The sequence below is a fragment of the Callospermophilus lateralis genome, chromosome 18, assembly GCF_048772815.1.
Source record: "Callospermophilus lateralis isolate mCalLat2 chromosome 18, mCalLat2.hap1, whole genome shotgun sequence".
NCBI lineage: Eukaryota > Metazoa > Chordata > Mammalia > Rodentia > Sciuridae > Callospermophilus > Callospermophilus lateralis.
The window spans coordinates 17,539,269-17,561,762 of NC_135322.1; the positions used below are offsets into that span (position 1 = coordinate 17,539,269).

At 51.8% G+C, this 22,494-nt stretch overlaps 1 protein-coding gene across 1 annotated transcript; it reads left to right on the forward strand.

Annotated features, from left to right (window-relative positions):
- The first annotated feature begins 1,169 nt into the window (after positions 1-1,169).
- Positions 1,170-14,031, forward strand: Dmkn (dermokine). Its single transcript, XM_076837546.2, has 18 exons — positions 1,170-1,529; positions 1,776-1,955; positions 2,060-2,116; positions 2,383-2,433; positions 2,552-2,848; positions 3,489-3,542; positions 3,953-4,015; positions 4,170-4,220; positions 6,455-6,499; positions 7,424-7,483; positions 7,629-7,676; positions 7,838-7,885; positions 10,447-10,503; positions 10,840-10,887; positions 12,338-12,385; positions 12,856-12,921; positions 13,852-13,875; positions 13,984-14,031. Exons 1-18 carry the CDS (start codon positions 1,170-1,172, stop codon positions 14,029-14,031), a joined length of 1,605 nt encoding a protein of 534 aa, XP_076693661.2.
- The last annotated feature ends 8,463 nt before the right edge of the window (positions 14,032-22,494 follow it).

Consider the following 22,494-nt stretch of genomic DNA (forward strand, 5'->3'; position numbering starts at 1 on the left):
GTGGGAGGACCTGGGGCCGCTGGGAACAGAGAGGGAGCCATACTTGCCAAGCAAGGATGAGGCCTGGGGAGGACTCCCAAGATCCTCATGCAGGCTGGACTGAGGATAAGGGCCACGATGGCTCCTGACCGTGTGCTAACCCTGCTCCCTGACCAGCACCGGCTCCTAGGGGAGGATGAGGGGCGGGTGCGGTGAGCTGATGCGGTCCCTCCCCTCCTGGGTGGCCATGAACTCACACAGGCACAGGGGTAAACAGGATGGAAACCTGGGTCAGCTGATCCCTCCCTTGGTCCTTCCCTCCCACTCTCCCCTGGGGGTGGCTGTCCCGCCCAGCTGCTCATCTCCACACCCAGCTCTCTCAGCTGAGAGCATCGTGGACACCAACTGAAATACCTTGAGGACCACTCTCAGGAGCCCGCCATTCCTTCTCGAACCTCAGAACCTCCAATTCGGCCCCGTGGCTTCCGGTGTCTCTCCATGGGCTGGAAGGTGTAAGGCACCTTTAGGTGGCAGTAGGGGTGGGGGAGATGGGAGCAGTGAAGGCCAGCTGACACTGAGAAGGGCGGAGAAAGGGCACCTGCCTCTCCTCCTAGGGCTGCACGTGTCTAGGCCAGGGCCCTCCCAGGGGGGCTTCCCCTCCTTGCTGTCCTGCTGGGGTCCTGCCTTGATTCCTGTCTCCCAAGTGCCCCCCACCTACCTCCAACGCCTCCAGGAGATACTAACACCTATCTCCTTAGATGCTCTGTCCCCACCCTGCGCCCCAAATTCCTGGGTTGGGCAACTGGAACACTCTTGTATCCGTCCCATTCCAGTTCTCCCTCCCTGTGCCCGGGCTCCCTCTCTGTTTCGACAGACTCTTAGACTCACAATTACGGCTCATTAGCCTATCGGCGGCTGGCCCCTGAGTCACCGGGGGAGGAACCCTGGCTGCCCAGCCCTGTCACCTTCTCCCAACCTACAGTATAAGGAGTAGTGACAGGGAGGAGGACTCTGGGAAGGCAGGGGAGTCTGGGAAAGGAGAGAGAAGGCTGTGAATCTGGAGGGAGGGAGAACAGGAAGGCAGTGGAAGAGGAAGGCAGAGGGCACGGGCCAGAGGAGGGAAGGGGTGACAAGAAGCAGATTGGTGGGACAGAGACGCTCCGGGGAGGGAGAGAGGGAGCTGGACAGAGATGAAGTTACAGGGGTCCCTGGCCTGCCTCCTGCTGGCCCTGTGCCTGGGCAGCGGGTCTGCTGGCCCACTGCAGGGTGGAGGGGAGAGCGTGGGGCAAGGGCTGGGAGACGCTATTAGCAATGGAGTTGGGGAGGCCATTGGCCAAGGAGCCAAGGAGGCAGCCAGCTCTGGAATCCAGGATGCCATTGGTCAAGGGGGTGGAGAAGTTGCCTCTAGAACCAGGGAGCTGGGGGACACTGTCAGCCACAGGCTTGGGGAAGCAGCCCGGACCCTGGAGAACACTGGGAACGAGGCCAGCAGACAGGTGGAGAACGCCATCCACCACGGAGTGGATGCGGCCCGCGGCTCTGAGGCTTGGGTGAGTGGCTGGGAGTGGGCAGTGGGCTGAGGATCCTGGGGTGACTGAGAGATGAATGGGTTTCTTATCTGTGGCTTCTGGGCAGTTTTTTGCATATTATGTACCCTTCCTCTGCGTCTATGCAGCCTCTCAACCTGGTCCCTGTTTTTTCTGGCTCCTGTCCATCTATGGCTGTTTGGTCCCCCCCCTCCCCTCGCATCAGAGTCAGAGACGGCCACACTGAGTGCAGATGTTCTGTCTTTGCAGGGAACATCTGGAGGCCATGGCATGTTAGGCCATAATCAGGGCAATTTTGGAGGCCCAGGGTCTCCATGGGGCCAGGGACACCCCGGAGGCTCAGAAGGCAGCTTCGGAACCAACTCTCTGGGAGGGTCCTCAGGCCAGGGAGGCAGTGGAGGGTCACAAAGCTTTGGGACCGATGCTCAGGTAAAGTGACCACCCCGCCCTGCCGCCCGCCCCGCCCTCCTCCTAGTCCTCACTTTCCAGCCTCCCTGGTTCTTCCGGATCCCACAGTCTCCCCTTCCCTGCAGGGAGCAGTGGCCCAGCCTGGCTATGGTTCAGTGAGAGGCAGCAGCCAAAATTCAGGGGTAAGAAGGAGAGTCTGGGGACAGAGTGGGCATCTGGGTGCAAGTGACAGAAAGAGGGGGAGTGACAGAAAGGAAGGAGAGGGGGAAGGGAGGGCTGGGGTGGCGGGAAGATTGACTGGGGAAAGGTGGGTACAGGAGGAGCCTGGGGAGAAGGGAGGCAATGAGAGGGAGGAGAAGAAAGGAAGCCGAGCCGCAGGCAGCGGGTGGGGCCGGCCTGGGAGAGGAGCGATGGACACTTAGCCACGGTCTGCCCCTTCCTTCTGCAGTGCACCAACCCCCCACCCTCCGGCTCCGGTGGAAGCTCTAGCAACTCTGGGGTAAGAGGACGGGCCGCTGTTAAGGGAGGGGACATTCGGCTCCTCTTGCCCTGGCCAGAGGCAAGCGGAGGAGGAACAAATCATGGTCCCTGTCCCCACCCTCCATCCTGCCCCTCAGGGAAGCAGCAGCTCACAGTCAGGCAGTGGCGGCAGCAGTGGTGGCAGCAGTGGTGGCAGCAGCCATGGTGGCAGCAGTGGTGGCAGCAACCATGGTGGCAGCAGTGGTGGCAGCAGCCACGGTGGCGGCAGCAGTGGTGGCAGCAGCCATGGTGGCAGCAGTGGCGGCAGCAGTGGTGGCAGCAGCCATGGTGGCAGCAGTGGCGGCAGCAGTGGTGGCAGCAGCCATGGTGGCAGCAGTCACAGTGGCAGCAGCAGTGGCAACAGTGGCAGTGGCAGCAGCTCTGGGTCCAGCCGGGTAAGTTCTGCCCTTGTCTGAGGGCAGGGATGGGATGAGGGTCCTGGTGGCACCTGCGGAGGAGATGGGTTCTGGGTCCCCTGGAAGCCACCACAGCTCAGGGGTGGGTGGTATCATAGGCAGTCATCATCCTGGGGCTCCCCCACCTTCCCAGTCCAACCACAGGGCTCCTCACTCAGGCACATCCGGTTTACCCAAAAGCTTCCCTATCTACTCCTACCTACTCTACTACCTTCCCTCCCACCCTCCTCAGCAGGGAAGTCCTACCTCCCGTCTAACCTCTATTCCTTGCCCACTGGGCAAGTCTGAGTGGAGTTGGCAGTGAGGGAGGGAAGAAAAAAGATGGGCACAGAAAAATACGATAGTTGTTTGGGAAGCTCTCAGAACACGTGAGGACGTGCACAGGGCTGTGGTGTAGACGGCACTAATAACTGTGGCCACAGGTGGGGCTCCCGCATGGTGCACGAGAGGCCAGGAGGGGTCTGCCTTAGATGAGGGGCCTGGAGACAGGGGAACACACCAGGCTTCTTGGGGGTTTGGGAAGGGTGTCAGGCCAGAGAAGGTCAGAAATTACGACAAACCCAAATAGCAGCTGCTTTAACTTGCTGCCCCTTGTATCTCTCCCTCTCCCCCTGGCTAGGAACGACAGCCAGAGAACTCCAGGGAATTGGATCAAAGCTTTTCAGTGTCCAAGGTAAGGACTCCACAAGTCCCATTTCCTTCCTGGGTTCTAAGGGGAGGGCTGGGGCAGAAGGAGCCCACCTGCCCCCTGGTGGCTGGATGGCAGCTCCTGGTGGCTGGTGTGGGGCCGGGGCAACAGCTCAGACTCCCCAAATCATCTCCGGCTTCCAAATACACACTGGGTCTTCTCTGTGCTCAGAACAACTTCCCTCAGTGACCAACTGGCTAAAGATTGACTGGGGAGAGATGGTACCGGAGGCGCCCATCTCTACACCACAGCCCTGTACACGTCCTCAGGTGTTCTGAAGGAGGGGTGAAGTCTCACGGGAGGGTGTTTCTCAAAAATCCATAAAATGGCGTAAACGCCCTGGTCCCTCTGCCAGGCCGAGTCAGCCAGCGTGTGACCCCTGCTTTTCCTTACAGGGATCCGACTCCGGCCCTTCCTCAGGCAGCAGCAGTGGTGGCAGTGGTGGATACAAGCCCGAGGTCAGCGGCTGGGGAGTCACCTGGGCACAAATCTCCCTCAAACTGTGGGGAGAAAAACAAGCGGGGTCAGACCTTGAGGGCTGAGGAGGGCCAGTTAAAAGCCCCATTTTGGGGTGGTTGGGAGGGGACAGAAAGTCTTCCCTTTCTCCCACAGTGTGACAATCCAGGGAATGAAGCCCGACAGGCCGGAGGATCTGGGAGTCAGGTGAGAGACAAACCTGTCACTGTGCCAGCTCTCAGGAGTCCACTGGGCTCAGCCCTATTCCCTTCATCCTGTCTCGGGGGGGGGGGGGGGGACTGACAATTTAGGTGGAAGAGAATGAAGGCAGATTCTTAATCATACCAAGAGCCTCCAGGGTCATAGTTCGCGGTGACTCTTTTGGGATACACCTCACTGAACACCGCAGATGGGCCATGGGGCAAGCCATGTGAACCTGTGTTTGAGAAACAGAATCATTTCATTGTCCCATCCCCGGCCAGGGAGCAGAATGCAGTGAACTCTGGTAGAGAAGTTTCCTGGAGAACACACTTCCTCCTAGTTATTCTGGGAATCTGGACATTAGGGACAGCAGAGTGTGAGGCACGCACACTTAGAGCCCTTGTGCAAAGGTGGGTTCTGACTCAACAGGTCCGGGTGGGGCTGAGCTTCTGCAGTTCTCACCAACTCCTAGGGAGGCTGCCCTGTGGGGCCACGCATTGGTGGCAGCAAGGAACAAGGCCAGGAGGGAGAGGATGGGGAGGTTGTGGGCGGCCCTCAGATAAACTGGCTCTCTGAGAGCTCCTCAGGTATTAGGATGCTAGCAGCCCCCACCCTTTTTGGGGTACTAGAGATTAGATCAGGGGTGCTCTACATCCTACAAAAAGCTACAAAAGATAAGCCCTTTTTATCTTTTGACACACAGTCTCCCTAAGTTGCCCAGGCTGACCTTGAACTTGTGATCTTCCTGTCTCAGCCTCCTGAGGCTCTGGGATTACAGGTGTGCACGAATCTGCCTGGCAGGGTGCTAACCTTGTGTTGGTTCACAAGTTTAACATTTTTTTTCTCAGTTTGTAACTCTTTTTTTCTAGTTTTTTATACCCCAATGTCTTAAGGACATCCAGAGTCAAAAATCTCCCTGTTTTCCTCTGTGGTTTCTGCCCTTGGTGTACAGCTTTACAGGCCAACTCTTTTCCAGTATCATCAATACTTATATGATTTCATTTTTCCCAGTGTAACTCTTTAATCTCCCTGAACTTTACTTTGCCTCTAGTGCTCTAGCCCCGCTCCTCAGCCTAGCCAGACAGGTTCGCTGATTGGAGCTGGGTGGGCCTTCATGAGGGGCAAGCAGCAGGGCGGAAACGGATGAGGGTAACTGATATTTCCACCACTAGCTACCTGATATTTCCAGCCTCAAATGTCACATCATTTCCACTGCTGATTTCAGATGCCACTAATAAATACCTTCATGTTTGGGGGGAGCTCCTGGGAGTTCTGATTTCCTGAATAGATTCGTCCATCCTGGCGCGGGAAACCACACAGCTTTCCTCACGGTAGCTTATGGCCCGTGACTGTCTATCAGCACCAGTCTCCTGCCACCACTGACCTTTTCCAGTGTTTTTCTACCTGCTCCTAAACCCTTTATCCTTCCAAATTAATTTTAAAATTATTTTGACAACTTCCCAAGGACTTTTAGAGGAGTCGCATTGTCAACACATGTATTTTTGAAGATGGCCCCAGGATCTGGAATAGGGCTCTGCATCTCACTGTCTTATCCTCTGGGGCTTCGGTGGAGGACAGGGAGGGCCCAGCCGTTCCAGGAACATCAGGGTAGAGAGGTGGCGGCCTTGAATGTAGCGGCTGAGTCCCTAGTAAACGGGATGAATTTGAAAGCCAGCTCTCTGCAGCAATGTGAGCAGAGCCGGCCTTTCACAGCCCAGATTACGGTTTACGTGTTAGCTCTGAGAATGAGGAAGTGACAATGGAGGAACCTACCTCTAATTAGGGAGGAGACTAAGGGCTCTGCTGGGCCACCTGGGCTCCCACTGGATTGCCAGCTGGCATCTCCTTTCTTCCCGGTGTGGACATTAGCCCAACTGGGGTCCTCCGGTTTGAGTCAATTCAGTCCAACAACCTGGCTTGTTTCTGCTTTGAAGCCAGGGGAGAAATGAGACCCTCCCTGTTGCATTCTGGGCAGCTTGCAGAAGCGAATATGAACAGAGAGGGTGATGTTATCCATAAACACCATAAGTGAGCAGTAACTTGGTCCCTCATGGGAGGAGGCTGAAACAGGATCTTCCAGGGAAGATGGAGTTCTACGGAGAGAAGGAGCTCGTTCTTGGGGTCCTGGGAAGTCTTCTGTCATGCTTGTGTCTAGGTCCCCTGATTCCTGAAATCTGTTACCTGCACCCTGCTGTTCTGCCTCTCCTCCCCACTGACTTCTCCACGTTCTGTCCTCCTAGGAAAGCAGAGAGAACAGTCACCTCCTTGGGGGGTCCAATCATCAGGTGAGCCAGGGGGGCAGCCAGGGCTGGCTTTAGCAGAAGGAATGGTGGGGCATGGGACAGCATGCCAAGGACCTGGGGAAAGAAACAAAAATGTCAGTTTCTTCTTGTAAACTGCTTTGAAACTGTGTCGGTTGACCATTGGGAGACCAAGATGGCAGTCGGGGATCTCCATCCCCCACCTTCATTCACTCATCCCCTCCCTCCCTCCCAACTGGGATCAGAGCCTTAGTACTTTTGCAAGGAGAAAACATACTAAGGTAACAGAAGAATGGCCAAGGAATCATTGTTTAAAATGATATTTAAGAGGTCAGTGTGAAGAAGTGGAAAGTTGCTGAACTTTGGGTTAGAAATGGGGGTTCACTTGTCATCTCTGCATCCTCAGGCAAGCCAGTTAACCTCTCTGAGCTGAGGTTTCTTTGATTGAAAAGGGGATAGTGAAGTCTGACTCGCTCACCTCCCACAGTTTTTATAGAGCTTTCTGTATCATAACCAGACCAAGGTGGTAGGGAATCCAGACAGGGAGACAGATCCTGAGGCCAGCTGCTGGACACCTCTTGAATTTCAGTTTCCTCATCTGCAAAATGGACTCAGCTCCTGCATAGGAATATGGCTGGATAAGGCACAGTGCTTGGCGCATACTAGGACCACAACTTTGTTATGAGTGTGATTTGGGATAGGAGAGTGTGGAGGCAAGAGCATGAATCTGATTCCACGGCCTGGGTAGGGCTATCTAGAATCATCCTAGGAGGGCTTTTTGAGGTGGGACTTTTAGGTACCATGTAATGAAGAAAAGCAGGTCAGTTTCCAGAGAGGAGCAGATAAGTATGAGCAATGGTGGAGACGACTGGGCCTGCGCAGGTGGGCAGATGCATGCCCAACAGAATGTGGGAGCCTTACACTGAGCAGTCCCTTTCTCCCACCCAGGGGCAAGGGTCCAGTGGGGATAGTGGAAGAGGTGATGCTGTCAGCGGTCTCAATACCGTGGTGAGCGGAGGCACTCCTTCGCCTTGGGCTGGGAACATGCTGTCAAGCGCACTTTGCCTCCCCTCTTGACACCCCATCTCCTGCCCCTGCCTCTTGTTCACAAAGTGACTTCTTGATCTCATCCCATTTCTCATTGGTTCCTTAGAACTCTCAGTCGTCTCCTGGGCTCTTCAATTTTGACACTTTCTGGAAGGTGAGTTCTGTAAGATCACTCTGCCCTGTCCCTTGGTCCTACAGTGTAAAATCCTCTTTCTATACCAACAGTCAACAGAAGTCCTTGACTTCTCCTGGTCTGAAGCCCTGAGCCCAGTACATCCTGACGTGATTTGGATATTCCTTTTGTTTTCTTTGCAGAATTTTAAATCCAAAATGGGTTTCATTAACTGGGATGCCATAGAAAAGGTAAGTTCTGGTGGGTCCTGCAGTCCTGATCTTTTTTTTTTTTCAGTCCTGATCTTAATGGGAGGGGAATATAGGGAAGAAGCGAAACCTTTGCTTGTTGAGCCAGGGAAACAAAAATGATGGCCACTAAGAAGGTATTCAGGCAGGGTGAAAACCCAAACCCAACCCACCACCAAATCTTGGGGAGGGCCAGCAGAGACATGAAAAGACAGGGAGAATTTGGACACAATTGGGAGTCGGGAAGAGGGCATGGGATGAGCCTCTTTAAGGCCTCAACATGTAGACCTGACCCAGTTCTGAACCTCAGGTTCCCCTCTAGAATTGGAAGAAAGTTTAAGGAAAAGGAAGTTTAAGGAAAAGGAAGTAGGCCTGATCATAAGGCACAGATCGCATGGGAGTCAAGTAGCTCTAAAAGGCCACGTGGGGACTGACACACCCACAGGAAAAAAGGCAAAGGAAATAAACAGCTGCCCAGTGCCTGATGGGTGACAGGCATTAGTCTGGGTTCTGTGCATATGTAACCTTAGAAGATAGTTGACACCTAGAACCTCTTTCTCCTTCCTTCCTTCCCACCCCTCCCTCTTGGAGTGGAACCTCCTGGCCAGGCCCATTTGACACCAGAATGACAGTATTGGGGGTGCTGGACGGGAAGGGAGGGGACGCAGGGGCAATGAACAATCCAGACACACTCCCCAGGCAAAAGCTGTGACTTGGTGGCCCACTGCTGTGATTTGTTTGAGCCACTCTTTTGGATTGTGTTAAAGAATGTGAGTTAGAGAGCTAGGGATGAGGCTCAGTGGAAGAGTGCTTGCCTGCCTTGCATAGGCCCTGGGTTGGATTCCCAGCTCCATTAAAAAAGAATGGCTGGGCTCATTGGCTCACATGTGTAATTCCAGTGTCTTGGGAGCCTGAAGCAGGAGGACTGCAAGTTCAAAGACAGCCTCAGCAACCTAGCGAGACCCTAAGCAACTTAGGGAGACCCTGTCTCACTAAAAAATAAAATAAGGGCTGGGGATGTGGCTCAGAGGTTAAGTGCTCCTGGGTTCAATCCCTGGTTCAAAATGAAAAAAAAAAAAAAAAGAATTAGTTTTCAACATTTAAAAGTTGAGACTTCATTTAATGATTTGGGTTTCTGTCCTCTCATGAAAAATGTGGTAACCTGGGGCTTCCTTTTCCCTGGGGCAGTAAATGACAGGTGGGGGCTGAGGAGCAGCTACTTTTTGCCCTGGGCTGTTGATTTTCAGGGGTGACACTGCCCCACTGACTGGCCTGGGAGCATGAGGTTCTGAGCCCTAGTGTAAAAGGGTAAAGCCTCGGACCCCTGCCTTCCCAGGACTTGTAGTCTGTGTGGGAGAAAGGGGTGGTGATAGGTAGAATGACCCAAACCTGGGAAAGGTGACTCTGCTTTCTTGGGAATGAGGCGGAGTGTGAGAGAAGAGAGGGCAAAAAGTCTCCGCTCCAGGGAATTTCTGGTTTGAATGAACAAAATAAATTCTCTAATTCATAGAGAACAGTTTCTGGTAGGGGAAAGACTCCTTGCTGTGGTGCTTAGGGGCTGATGGGAGAGCCAGGGGACACATCACACTTCCCACAGGACCAGGACAGACTGCCAAGCATTTTTGTTCATCTGTTGGGGCAGGGAGACCATGATCACAGTTAGGCAGGAGGGCAAGGGCCAGTCTCCTGGAGAGGCAGGTCCTGCAGGAAGAGGGACAACAGGGCAGAGAAGGTGTGGAGCACGGTCCTCCTTCACAGTGAGGACAGGGGAGCTGAGGATGTCCCCAGAGTGAGCAGTAAAGACAGAGGAGCCCCATGTAGTGCTCCAGGTGAGGCGTGAGAGTTCTCAGGCCAAGCTGGGCTATCTGGATTTGCCTAGTTGACAATGACAGGCTAAAAGGTCCCTAGAGATTTCTGGAACATGCTCCATGCTACCCTGCCTTGGCCACCATGCCCCCTAATTCATATTCATCAAGCTCCCTCTTAGAACCTATTTCTTTGCCCAGGACCAGAGGAGCTTTCGCATCCCGTGACCTCCAGACAAGGAGCTACCAGCTGGATGGGAGCCCCCGCTCCCTTCCTAAACACCGCTCCCTCATCCCCAGTCTAGACCCTCACCCTTGAAATAAACCATAGCTGCCCCCCACTCTGGTCTCTGGTGCTTTCTTCCGTCTCCACTGTTGTCTGGGGCTGGGGAGAGGGGTGCACACCCATAGTTTGGGAGATGCCAGGAGGTGGCACTGCAGGCAAGAAGGGATTGTAGGGCAGGTCCTGGTCCCAAGGTTCATCTACAATTATGTTGTACCCTAAACCCGGGAAGGGTACGGGGAGAGAGACTAGAGGCTCTGGGTTAGGGGCGGGCAGGTGGGTTCATGGCTCAGAGATCTAACTTCTCTCTCCCTCCGTTTCCAAAGCAGTTTCTGGTGTCCTTAGACTCCCAAGTCCCCTCCAAATCTTAGTCACAGTGAGGTTCTGAAGGCTGAGAAGTGTCAGGAGCCCGAGTCAGGGCTTAGGTGAGCAGAGTGGGGCACCCTGCTAACCTGCTCCCCACCTTTCATCCACAGGGCCGAGTCCCGTCCCCCAGCACCCGAGCCCTCCTCTACTTCCGCCGCCTCTGGGAGGTAGGAGAATTCCCACGTTCTGAAGAACTGGGGATCACGATCATCATGCCCTTCCCCATGCCTCCCTCAAGGCAGTTACCCTCAGTTCCTGCCCACTTGTCCCCAAATTGCCTTTCTTTTCATTTTTGAGATGGGTCATCTCACCCAAATCTTGTCACCAATGCCATCTCAAAATGACCACCCACAATATCCTACAAGCTTATCTTCACTAAGTTGCACTCAGCCTCTCAAGTCCATTCCAAGGCCACCTGGAAATCTGCCTGTTTGCTGCCACTTCCCACCCTCTGGGTATTGCCCCCCACCCCAAGCCTCTCTCATGGCTCCTTCTCCCTCCAGAATTTCAAACAGAGAACTCCTTTCTTCAACTGGAAAGAAATTACTGAGGTAAGGGGGGCAGAAGTTCTCTTTTCAAGGTGAGGAAGCTCAGCTCCAGGGGACCTCGGGAGCTCGGGGCCTTTGGCAGGTGGCATGCTGATGTGACTGTCCCAGTTTCTTCCCCTCCCTGCTGAGGGAGGGTGCCTCCTTCCTTCCTCACCCTCCTAAATTTATGCAACCTTGAGTGGGGGTGGGGTGGGAGAGAAGCCTTGCGTCACTGAGGGAGCAGGGTGGGAGGGCCTCCCCGGATAAATGCCCAGGCTCCAAGGCTGGGGCCTCCAGAGGCACAGAATCATGAAGCTAGCCACTGTCTCTGCCCTGCTGCTGATCCTGCTGGGCTTGGCCTGGCTCAGAGGGAGCCACAGCTGGGTGGGTATTTCAGGGTGAGCAGGTGCAGGGAGACCATGAGGTGGGATCTGGGGCTGGGGTCAACTGTTGGTGCCAAAAAGTGGCACTGGGGAAGAAAGACTAGGGAAAACTGGAGGGAGAATGAGAGTATGGGGATCAGATCAGGTTCAAGGGTGCGCAGGTGCAGGACGTCTGAATATCTGAATCTTGGGGAGGATGAGCAGGATCTTTGGGGCCTGTAGAACTCCACACCTTGATTCTGCATGGCCATTGGCCTTTGGGAATTAGAACCTTTGGGCCCCAAGGCAAAGGTCATCCACCTGGGCCAGGCATGTGAGACTCTACAGGTGGGTTAAGGCCCTCGGCTGAATGTTGTTATGCATGCAGGTAGGGCCACTGTTGCTATGTCATCTGATTTTTCAAGAAAATCTAGAAATATGATTTTTAATTGTTTGCAACTGGTCTATTCGTTTTTTAAAAAATGGGCCCTAGCAAAAAATATCTGAAAGCCTATAGACAACCAGTTTGTGACCTCAGTGTCACAGAGCAAAGAGTGGGGTTAAGAATTCAGGCCAGGTGTGAATGAGGCAGAATTAGGTTAGACAGGACTTCCTGGTATTGTTCCCCCCTTTTTTGACTAGGAGCTAACCTAATTGTTTAGCTTCAGTAATAATAACTGGTCCTTCCAAGGACCTTGCAGGGAAGAGCATTGGTGTGGGGATTAAAGGGCCTGTAAGGGAGTAGCAGGGGTTGGTGTAGACAATTTTTTGGTAGACTGTGGCTAAGGGACCTGGGTCTGCCCCAGAGGAGCTGTGTGGACTCAATTCTTGCCTTTCTAGTGCATTTTCAGGCCAGAGTTGCCAGTGCTCCCAGTGTGTGGGTGGGTGTGGTGTTGCCCAACCTGACTCTCCACCATCACTCCCCAACTCTGAGTGTGGATATCTATGTCCTACATCTATCTAGGCCACTGGCTTAGGATGGAGGGGTGGGTTGGGTGAGATGGGGCTCCAAGAGGAGGGCAGGGCCTAGGCAGCAGGATGAGAGAGCCCTGGAAGCCCAGCAAGGCTGAAGGACCACGAAGATGCTACTGTGGCTTCTTTCTCCCTCCCAGGATGCAGACGTGTACACATTCCAGAAGAGGGCTGGTGGTGCTGATCAGGTGGGTGTCTTTGTCCTCAGACTCCCCTGGAAGGCCCTTGGTCCCTCTCAGCCCTATTCCTGAGTTTGGCCGATCTGAAATTCTCTCTTACTCCCCCACCCAACAGTTTCCTCAGCCTGGCTCAGGAAGGCAAGAGGTGCCGGCCGTAACTTCCAAGGCAAGACATCTGCCCCCTGATGGCTTGATTTAGACTCTACTTCTTCCTTGGTCTCCGACCCTCACATCCCAAGTCACACTTGAGGAGTTGGGAGAAGTACCAGGGAGGCAGGAGGCAGGCCCTTAGGGTTAGTGAGTGCAGGGGGTGAGGGCTGGGCTCTGGCTGGCCCCGTCACAGCAGGGAGAAAGCAGGTTTCAGGAAACATCCAGTTGGGGCAGGGCCGTGGGGGGTTTCTTCCAGAGCAAAAAGTCTTCATCCTTCTCCTACCCTCCCACACCCCACCCCCTGCCCCTGCCCCCTCTTGATCCCACAGAACTACAATTACAACCAGCAGGCATATCCCACGGCCTACTACGCGCAGATCAAGACCCCTGCTAAGGTGAGACTTGCCACTGCCCTGATTTCTCATGGTGGGGGTGTCTCTGCAGGGGGGAGAGGCAGGGGCATTCACTGTAGGGCACCCTGTTCACTTTGACAAACAGGCCTCCATGTCCCTTCATGAGGGAGACTCAGGTGCCCTGAGAGCAGTTTGGAAGTGGGGGGCAGAGGGAGTGGTCACTATTTCTCACAGTTATGGTCTCAGAGGAGGTTCAAAGGGGACAATTTAGAGTAACAGAGAAAACTGGGAAGGATCTGAAGATCCTTTCGGAGACAGAATGTGGCTCTAACAAATTATATCCCGCCAGGACAAACACACAGTGGCTTTTCTTTCTTTGTAGTGCTTGCTCTGTGTCAACTTCTTTTTTGAGTGTGTGTGTGTGTGTGTGTGTGTGTGTGTGTATGAGGGGGTAGGAGAGCAGACTGGCACTTTGGGGTAGCTAGCCCAGGAACTCTTGGTGGGAAACCAAATCTTTCATGCCTTGAAGTAAATAAAAGAAAAAAAATACTTAAGAGTTTTTTTTTTTTTTTTTTTTTGCTTAGCTGCAAGGAAAGCAATCCTATAACAGCAGGAAAAGAATATACTAGATACTAATTAGCCTGGCAAAGAAAAATAGGTCAGGGATTTTTCTCTCCATATCTCCAAACAATAAAGCCCTTGTCCCTCCTGTGGTCATGGTGTCCGCAGGGGCCATATATGTATGGTGCTTTCCTAGTATCCTAGGGACATCATGGCTCTGTATATACTTAGGATGATAAGTCCACTGTGGGGAAAAAACCATAGACTGAATGTCCAGTCAGACTGAAGGTCCTTGGTGATAATCCTGGCTTGTGCCTGCCCATGACATTGGGCTCTTGGTGATCCCTGAGGACAAAGCAGTGTAGACGCCACTGTAGCCCCATGTCACCTCCTCTGATCTTCTCTTTCCAGGGAGGAGCCACGATTTCTTCCTCGGTGAGTAGGGGGACAGAGAGAATCAGGGTCCAGACAGAAGGGGCCTGAGGCCAGAGAGGGTGGAGGGGACAGTGCAGTGTGCACTCAGCCACTCTCCTCATCCTTCAGGCTTCCCGGGTGCAACCTGGCCTGCTGCAGTGGGTGAAGTTTTGGTAGGTAAGTGTTGAGCACAAGGTGACCTCCTCCGAGCTGAGGCAGGGTCACCTCTGAGGCAGGCTGGGGTCTTGACAGCTCCTGGAACCTCAGCTACCTGAAGTCAGGTTTCCTCTGGGTGGATGCTGTAAGGAGATTCAGGAGATGCAGACGCCATTGTGGGGTGTGGAAAGAAAAATCACTGAGGACACAGAAGAGCACCTGTGAGTGCCGAAAGAGGGGCTGGAGAGAACGGGCACCTCACAGCGAGGACAGGGAACAGGGTCACAACTGTCTGGGGGACTGTGGGTAGAAGTTCCCAAGTGAGATGAAGTGAGGCTCCAGGGGGGAAGCTGTTATTGGTGGAGCCACAAAATTTGTTTTAGGTAGGAGCGAAACTTGAGGGAGCTGCAGGTGGAACAGGCAGGGCAGCAATGAAGCCGCTGAGCCTGGAGCCAGAGGAAAGCATATCAGCCTCAACAGATTCAGGGGGATCACATTCGATCATTTGATCTTTTTTTTCCCCCTAGAAAACCACTTTGAGTCACTACTGAGACCTATACACACCTGTCGGCAAGAAGTCTGACTGAGCTGCTCTCCAGCTGCCCCAGCCTGAGCCGCCCGGCCTGGGTGCTGACCTCTGTCTTCTGGGCTGGGACCTGGCTCACCTGTTCCTTGTTTCTTCCCACTCCACCATGGTGTCTCCGTCACCACCAGCCTCGGGGGAGAAACCAGATGCTTTCTTCATTTGCTCCATTTGTGACATGAAATCACCGTGACAATTTTGCAGGGGGAATTTTCTACTCTTGGGTTTCTCTGTGAAAATAAACCACGAATCTGGTTTCCCTGAGACTTTCTCAAGTTGTATTCTTTACCACAACATCATGGCCTGAATCTAGGAGGATGGGAATGATTTAGGGTCAGGTGATCTGCTTTCCTGCTGAGAGTAGTATCCAACATGGTGTGCTGAGAGATAAGACCTGGGTTTTAGTCCTGACTTGATACAAAGCAGCTAGCTGATTACATCATGCCTGTTTCCCCATCTATCAAAACAAAACAAAACAACTTTGACCAACCTATATCTGAATACCATGCTTACTTTATTTGAAGCAGTCACAGGTGTTAATTGTGGAGCAGGCTGAACAAAAACATTAGCTGCAGGGTGGGCTGAACACTCGACCCCCTCTGTCTGGTTCCCTATCGCTGTTTGCCTCAAGTCTGAACTCTCAACCCCACTCAAGCTGGGACACTCAATCCCACCCGTCTGGCGCAACAGAAGCCCACATGTAGCCCCTGCCCAGTCTGCCTGAAGGCAGAAGATGACACCCTAGCAACTACCGTGTGATCCAATCACTGTACACCAACAAGGCAGCTTGCAGACCCGGAGGCCCTGTTAGATTTAAGCAGCACAGCAAAGGGGATATAAGACCTTCTCCTGCAGGAACTCTCTCATGCTTTCTCCCTCTCTTTTGCTTTGCTCCGCCCCCCTTTTTCTTCTCTCTCCCTGCTCTCTTTTTTCCCTTCCTTCCATGTCGATCAGACACCACCACAATAAAGATCTCTTGGGGAGCCTGGGGTTGGGGCTTAGCGGTAGAGCACTTGCCTAGCACGCGTGAGGCCCTGGGTTCGATCCTCATCACCATGTAAAAATTAATAAATAAAATAAAGGTATTATGTCCAATTACAACTAAAAAAAAAATGTCTTGGTCGCTCAGAGTGTCATGGTCACATTCCTTTCAATAGGAAGTTGGATGTTGTTTAAAATGAGAGGACCTGTTCCTCAAGGCGGGATGTAGGAGCAAGGGCTGCCTGGGACTATGCCTGGGCCATGTGAATTCATAATGCAGAAGGAGATGCAGTGGGGACAGGGTCAAAGTCATTATCTTATCATACAGCCACTCCGATTTTCCAGGATAGAGAGGGAGAGATGTAGAAAACTTCTACTCCATTAATGTACCACGAAAGAGGCAGAAGTGCCTGGTGTGGGCTGAGGCCAGGCTTCTCACAAGCTGAGGAGCTCTTGGGACAGGGCTGTAGAGTCTGTAGTTAAAAATCTGAGTCCCGGGGCTGGGGATGTGGCTGAAGCGGTAGCTCGCTCGCCTGGCATGCGTGCGGCCCGGGTTCGATCCTCAGCACCACATACAAAGATGTTGTGCCTGTCGAAAAACTAAAAAAATAAATATTAAAAAATTCTCTCTCACTCTCTCTCTCTCCACTCTCTCTTAAAAAAAAAAAAATCTGAGTCCCATTGGGCTGATACATTATGACCCAATTAAGAAGCCCCCTCCACTGCATCCCCTGAGCATCCCTGCATTAAGCAGGAAGTAAAAGGAAGACACGAACCCCGCTGCCAGCCTAAGTGATCCCTCCCAGACTGAAAGTTCTCTAAGGGCACAACACCCGTCTTCCTTCTGAGCTGCCCCAACCTAAGCACAGGGCCTCAAATAATTGATGAATAAATGAAAGAAACTCAAACTGACTCAGGGAAGGCAACCTGTTCAAATTCACCTGCCTGGGAGAAAAATCACAACTACTCCTTTGCTTTGTGCCCCTTTCATTTAAATTGTGGCCACTGGTTGGTAGTCATTTACTGTTCCATTCGGTACGGAGGGCCTTGCAGTACCAGCTTCCAGCCACAGGGGGGAGAACGCCAGCCTGTCCCAGAGAGGAGACTCAATCCTCACCTAAGAGCACCGTTTTTTGGGGGTGGGTTGGGGAACAGTCAGAACTCAGGTCTCTTCAAGCCAGTCTCTGAGATACTGAGGGAGAAGCAGAGGTGGCCAAGATGGTTCCAGAGTCTTGGGATGTTCTTGGTCCAAGGGGCTGAAATTAGTTCTTTAAAATTCAAAGTAAATGTGAAGCAGGCTACTGTCCTCTGGGGGAAGGGACCCTCCAGTAAAAGGCAGTCTCCCCTTTCTCCTGCCAGGCCTCTACAATAACCTTCTGAAGCCCCAATTTTCTTTTGTGTCTTCATAATCCATTCTCCCATGACAGCCATAGACTTTTTCATTAGTCTTAGAACAAAATCCCAGCTGCTCACCCAGGCTGTCATTTGGCTCTGGCCTCCCTCTCCAAAGTCAACTGGTTCTTGCTGGGAAAGGCCCTCAGGGGACATTGTTGTTACCTGCCTCTGGATCCTAAGATATTCTGAAGGGCAGTGCTTCAACTAAATTCTGTTTTTTCCCCCTGAAATTTTATCTTTAATTTACTTTTTGTTTATTTTTTTCAGGTCTCAATTTAAATTTCCCTCCCAGGCATCATATCACCCCATTTTCTGCACAGCACCTGTCATTCTCTGAAGTTGTTTGTTTATTTATTTTTTAATTAGATAGTGACCTGTCTTCTCCCCTGGAACATAAGCTGCACAGGGCAGATATTTTTCTTGTCCATATTGTCCATCCTAGCACCAAGAGCTCAAGTAGCCACTCAATAAATATTTGTGGATTAATAAATGGGAGGCGGGATTGGAATCATGTGGGATCAATCCAGGAAGTCTTCCAGGGAGAAGTTTAAACAAATGGCACACAGGGTGGGTGGCAAAGGAAGAAACCAGACCTGCTGGGCAATGTGGCTTCTTTCTTGGGTGAGATGATAACGTTGGCAGAGGGAGGAAGAAGCAAAGGGACAGGGTCCCTGTTGTACTTCCTAGTACCCCACACCCTCTCTCAGAACCCAGGCCCCAGCTCCCCTTCTCTTCAGGGATTCTAGGCTTTTTACCCACTTGTTCACTAAGGCCCCCGAGAACTCAGTGTCCATCCCTTCAAAATCGCCTCCCAACACCCAGGAGGTTGGCTCCAGCCCCGTGTGTGACTGTGATGTAGCAATCAGGGCTGGGCTTCACCTCCTACCCACACTCAAGTTCTGGCAGATTAGGGGTGGGGTGGGGGCAGGCCTGTGCGAAAACAGGAGTTTACTGGTATTCCCACAGAGGAAACGGGGAAATCAGCCATACCTGGAGATAATGTGTTATGGAACCAATCTGGGTCTCTGCCCAACTCCATTACCCTGGGTAATGCATCCAAAGCAAAGCCAAATGCTGGGTGAATTCCCGTGCCACCTATTGCCCCAACTGCTGTGACCTTCCCCCATTGAGAATTCTCTACACCCTCTCCCCCGATTCTCCCAACCACTGGACATTGGGCACTTGGGGAAAAAAACAGACTGAGGCAGTATAGGTGGGGGGTGGGTGGGGGGAATGGAATGTGGAAAAGGGACACTAGTTTCTAAGGTCAGTACTTGCATCTTGTAGAGACATTATGCTTGAAACTCTCAGGAAACTGCCAGATGGAAACAGTCACAAGTCCAACACAGAAGTTTAAATTATTTTCTTCCAGCACAAGGAACAGAATTTCTTTGGTTGAGCACCTGAAATCGCTGGCTAGTGTTTACCAGTATCATGTCAAAAGTACCTATCTTTAAACACCAGGACCAGAACTGGAACTCTGACTTGAAACACATACTTGGAGTAGCAAGATGCTCAGACCAGAAGAGGCATCTGGAAACGGAGGCAGCTGCAGGTTCATTATGGGTGCATGGTTGTTGGGTGCTATTAATCTCTTAGGTCTTTGTGTTCATTTGCTAAAAGTGTATAGTTTAATCCATTGAATTAATGCATATATGCTTGGAACAGCCACCTGTGGCTGTGCAGGCTGCACAACCCAAAGGACATCTGGCAGATGGGGCTAATGAGGCTTAACTGCAGTCTCCCCCTTGCTCTTGGGGCATGCATAGACCCTTTGTAGGACACTCCCCACAGTATAGCAAAGGACCAATTCAAGTTCAGACTCTGGAATCCCTGAGTTCTGATGCCGGCCCCGCCACACACTGGCTGTGTGACCTTGGGTAAGTTATTTAACCTCTGTATGTTGTGGTTCTCCCACCTACAGAATGTGGGTAATTACAGTACCCAGCTCACAGAATCTCTGTAATATTTCAATGAGCTCATGCATTTAGCACAAGGCCTACCACATAGCAAGCCTTCGGTAAATTGGCTAATATTATTATTAATGCCATTAAGTGGAAAGAAAAACAACGGGAGGTCAATATGTTGCAAAAGATCAGACTCTAGAGCCAAACAGATGATGGTGTTTGGAGCATCTGTGCTTTGGAGTATCCATGCCAGAACTAAAATTGGATTCTCCATTTGCATGTCTAAATGAACTTGATTTACATAATATCTGTTCTCCTTTGTGTGATTCTTCATTCCCTCCACTCCTGAAGTTGACCCTCTGCTGACAGAACGGTGGTTAATGAGTTTCTCCAGTCACTGTTTATTAGTAAGAGTTTCTTATACATAAAAACTTGTGTCCTCCAGAAAACTTTTTGAGAGGAACTCCACCCACCTCAATCATTCTTACTTGTCCCCTCCAGTAGCACCAGCTGTACATGACATCCTCTGCTACATGGTCATCTATACTTAGTGAGACTCCCCAACCATTGTCTCCTCAGGCAGCTCTGGAAAGGGGGAGATACCACCATACAAACAGGGGAGGCTTCCTGAGGTTAAAGAGGGGCAGGATGTCTGGGGCTGGGCTATGGAGGCAGCATGGGGACCGAGGTGCCTAGTCTCTGGGGTTCATGAAAATTGTTCATGATGACATGGAGCCCTTCTACCCCAGGCCTGCCGCTGACATGTATTGCATCAGGTTGGGGTAAAGAGACCCACCCTCAGATAAGGGCTTGCTTTGCCCTGACAGCACCGGCCTCTGTCCCAGCGCCTCCCTGTTATACCAGGAACTGGTTGGGCTACCTGAACCTCATTGTAGAGAAGGTTGCTTCATTAGGCTGTTTTGTCACTTTGAGGTGATCCAAATCCCAAGCGAGGGGTGGGGTGAGCTCAATGAGATGGATAAGCTCAATGAAATGGAGTAGGCACTCAGAGTTCAGGAGATCTAGATGCCACCTCTAATCCGGCTCTCCAAGGCTTGTTTTTGCCTCTTTGTGTTTCTTTGTCCCCCTTGCCTTGTCCCCTACAAGGCAGCCATCCCCCTGAAGACCCAAGAGTAAAAGATGGATAGCTAAATCATGGGAGGGGTCCAGGCACAAGAGAGGGGAGCGGAGAGCTTGGTAGAAGGCTGCTTAAGAGTCAATTCTAGCACCCTTAACACGCCTGTGTTCTGTGTAAGGCATGGTGCTAGAGGAATAGAATGGTGATTAAAATATAGTTTCTGACTTTGAGGCAGTTACATTCTAAGAAGGAAAAGAGACGAATATCATTTACTCCAGATACAATACAGGAGAGATACAAATGAACTGACACATATTTCAAGAGGGTGAAGGTGTGTGCAGGGCAACAGGGGATGGTGGGAGAAATAGAGGCGGCCTCAGCCAAGGGGAATGTTGCATTATGAGAACTGGAGATGAGGGAAGGGCATTTTAGGAATAAGGAACAGCACAGCCAAAGCCTGGAGGAGGAAAAAGGGACGTGTTTGGTAAGGAGTCCAGTGTTCCAATATATGGGGCATGGGGTAGAGAGGCAGATTGGACCTGAGCATGGAAGGCCCTCAGTGCCAGTCTAAGGACTTGAGAAAGATTTGGTAGGGTGGGAAGAAGAGACTGAAATAATAGAGGAACGAGAGTCAGAAAGAAAAGAGACAAAGACAGAAGGAGAGGTTGCTCGGATGGCATTGCCAACGCTTTGGAGGGACAGGTCCAACCTGTCTCCATCCCATCCTCATTCGCATGAAGAGACCCATTCCAAATGCCTGGGGCAGAATGTGAATTGAGAAATCAAAGGCAAATGGGGAACAGTCCATGCCACCCCCTCCTAGGCCCCAGGGGTGGGCGACATGATCTGGGGGTGAGTCAGTGGGGTGGGGACCCCACTTCAGCTCATATCCACCTTCTTGGGAATATAAAGGGCAAGCGGTGAGGCCCCGCCTCAGAACACCCAACTTGACATCATGAAGGTCCCAGTTCTTCCAGCGGTGGCTCTTCTTGCTCTTCTGGCGCTCCACTCCACCCAGGGGGCTTCCCTGGGGAGTCCTGAGGTGAGCACATCACCAGCATCTGTTTTGTTCCTAAGCCCGTTACCGGCCTACCTTTCAGTTTCTTGACCTTCTATCCACTGCCGGATAAATGGCTCTTATTTTGGGGATACTATCAGGAGCTGAAAGGAAAGCGAGGGTGCTGAGGAAGGAAGGAGAGGAGGAAGGGAACAGAGCATTGCTGGGAAGACATTTAGGGATAGAGACACTTACATTTCTGGAAGGGATGGTGCAGTGTGGGGTGGAGGCTAGCTTGCAGAATCGGGGAGCTGATGATCTGGGTTCAGTCTGATCTCTGTTTCCTTTGTAACCTTAGGAACAACTTCCAGGTGACAGCAGGCTCCCACCACTTTATGATCTAGTTACTTATGATCCAGACTCCTTATGACCCTGTGCCCATCCAGTGAGGAATCCTGGGGGCCCTTGACCTCTCTTATCCCAAAGTGGGGGAAGGATATCCCTTCTGGATTTAAAAGTCTAAATTAGGGGTCCCAGAGTAACTGCTAAGGATTCCAGCAAGTGGGCAGTGAGCTGGGTTGATCAGAGTAATCAGAGCACTGTTGGGGTCTCAGACGAAGGGAAGCAGACTTGCCCAATCTAAAGGCAGGGGGCAGTCTTGATTCCATCTGACAGCTGCTTGGTGGGAAATGGGCCTGGTTTGGTCAGAGTTTTAAAAATTTCAGGAGAAACTGGAAATCTGGATTTATTTACAAATTCTTCCTTATTAAAAAACATTTAATTCAAACTAAAAAACAATCATGCCAAACCACTATGATGATATCTAAGCATCTGGATCTAGCCTGGGGGCTATGTGTTTGGGACCTCTGAGGCGGGGAGGAAGGAATGAAGAAGTTGACAAGACTGGATGCCCTGAAGACTGGGTACCAAATGAAGGAGGGAAATGGAGAATCTAGTATTGGTGGCAATAAAGCCACAAAGCAAACCAATCTCAATCAATTAAAGGCAGGTAGCTCACCTCTGTGGCTTGGCTCCCAACTGCATGCTAATCTTCCCCACCCAGATCTATGTGCTAAGCACGGGTGTTTCCAGAACACCCCAAATCAACTATTCTTGGAATTAAGTCAGTTGCAGAACAATCCGGGCTAGTTTTCTTGGAAAGAGTCCTATTTTCTCCACCCTTTCCATCTGCTGTCTATCGGGACGTACTTCTTTCTACCTGCCATTCTCCAAGGCCTCCTTCCTCACTTTGCACATCTGCCAACCATGTGCACCACTGGAACATCACTGTCCAGTGGGTGAACACCTGAGGCCCTGTGGTGGAGAATGGGTTGTAGGCCCTTGGGGAATGGCTGGTCAAGAGGGACATGGTAGAGACAGCTGCTATCATGTGATCATTTGCCTCTAACCCTAACCCTAACCCTTTCTTCTTCTAGGAAGAAACTACCATTGGTAATTATGCACTAGGACCGGAGGTAAACAATCTGTTTTCCCATACACCCCAACCATGAGAGTGTCCCCTACCTTTGTGCTCTCAGCAACT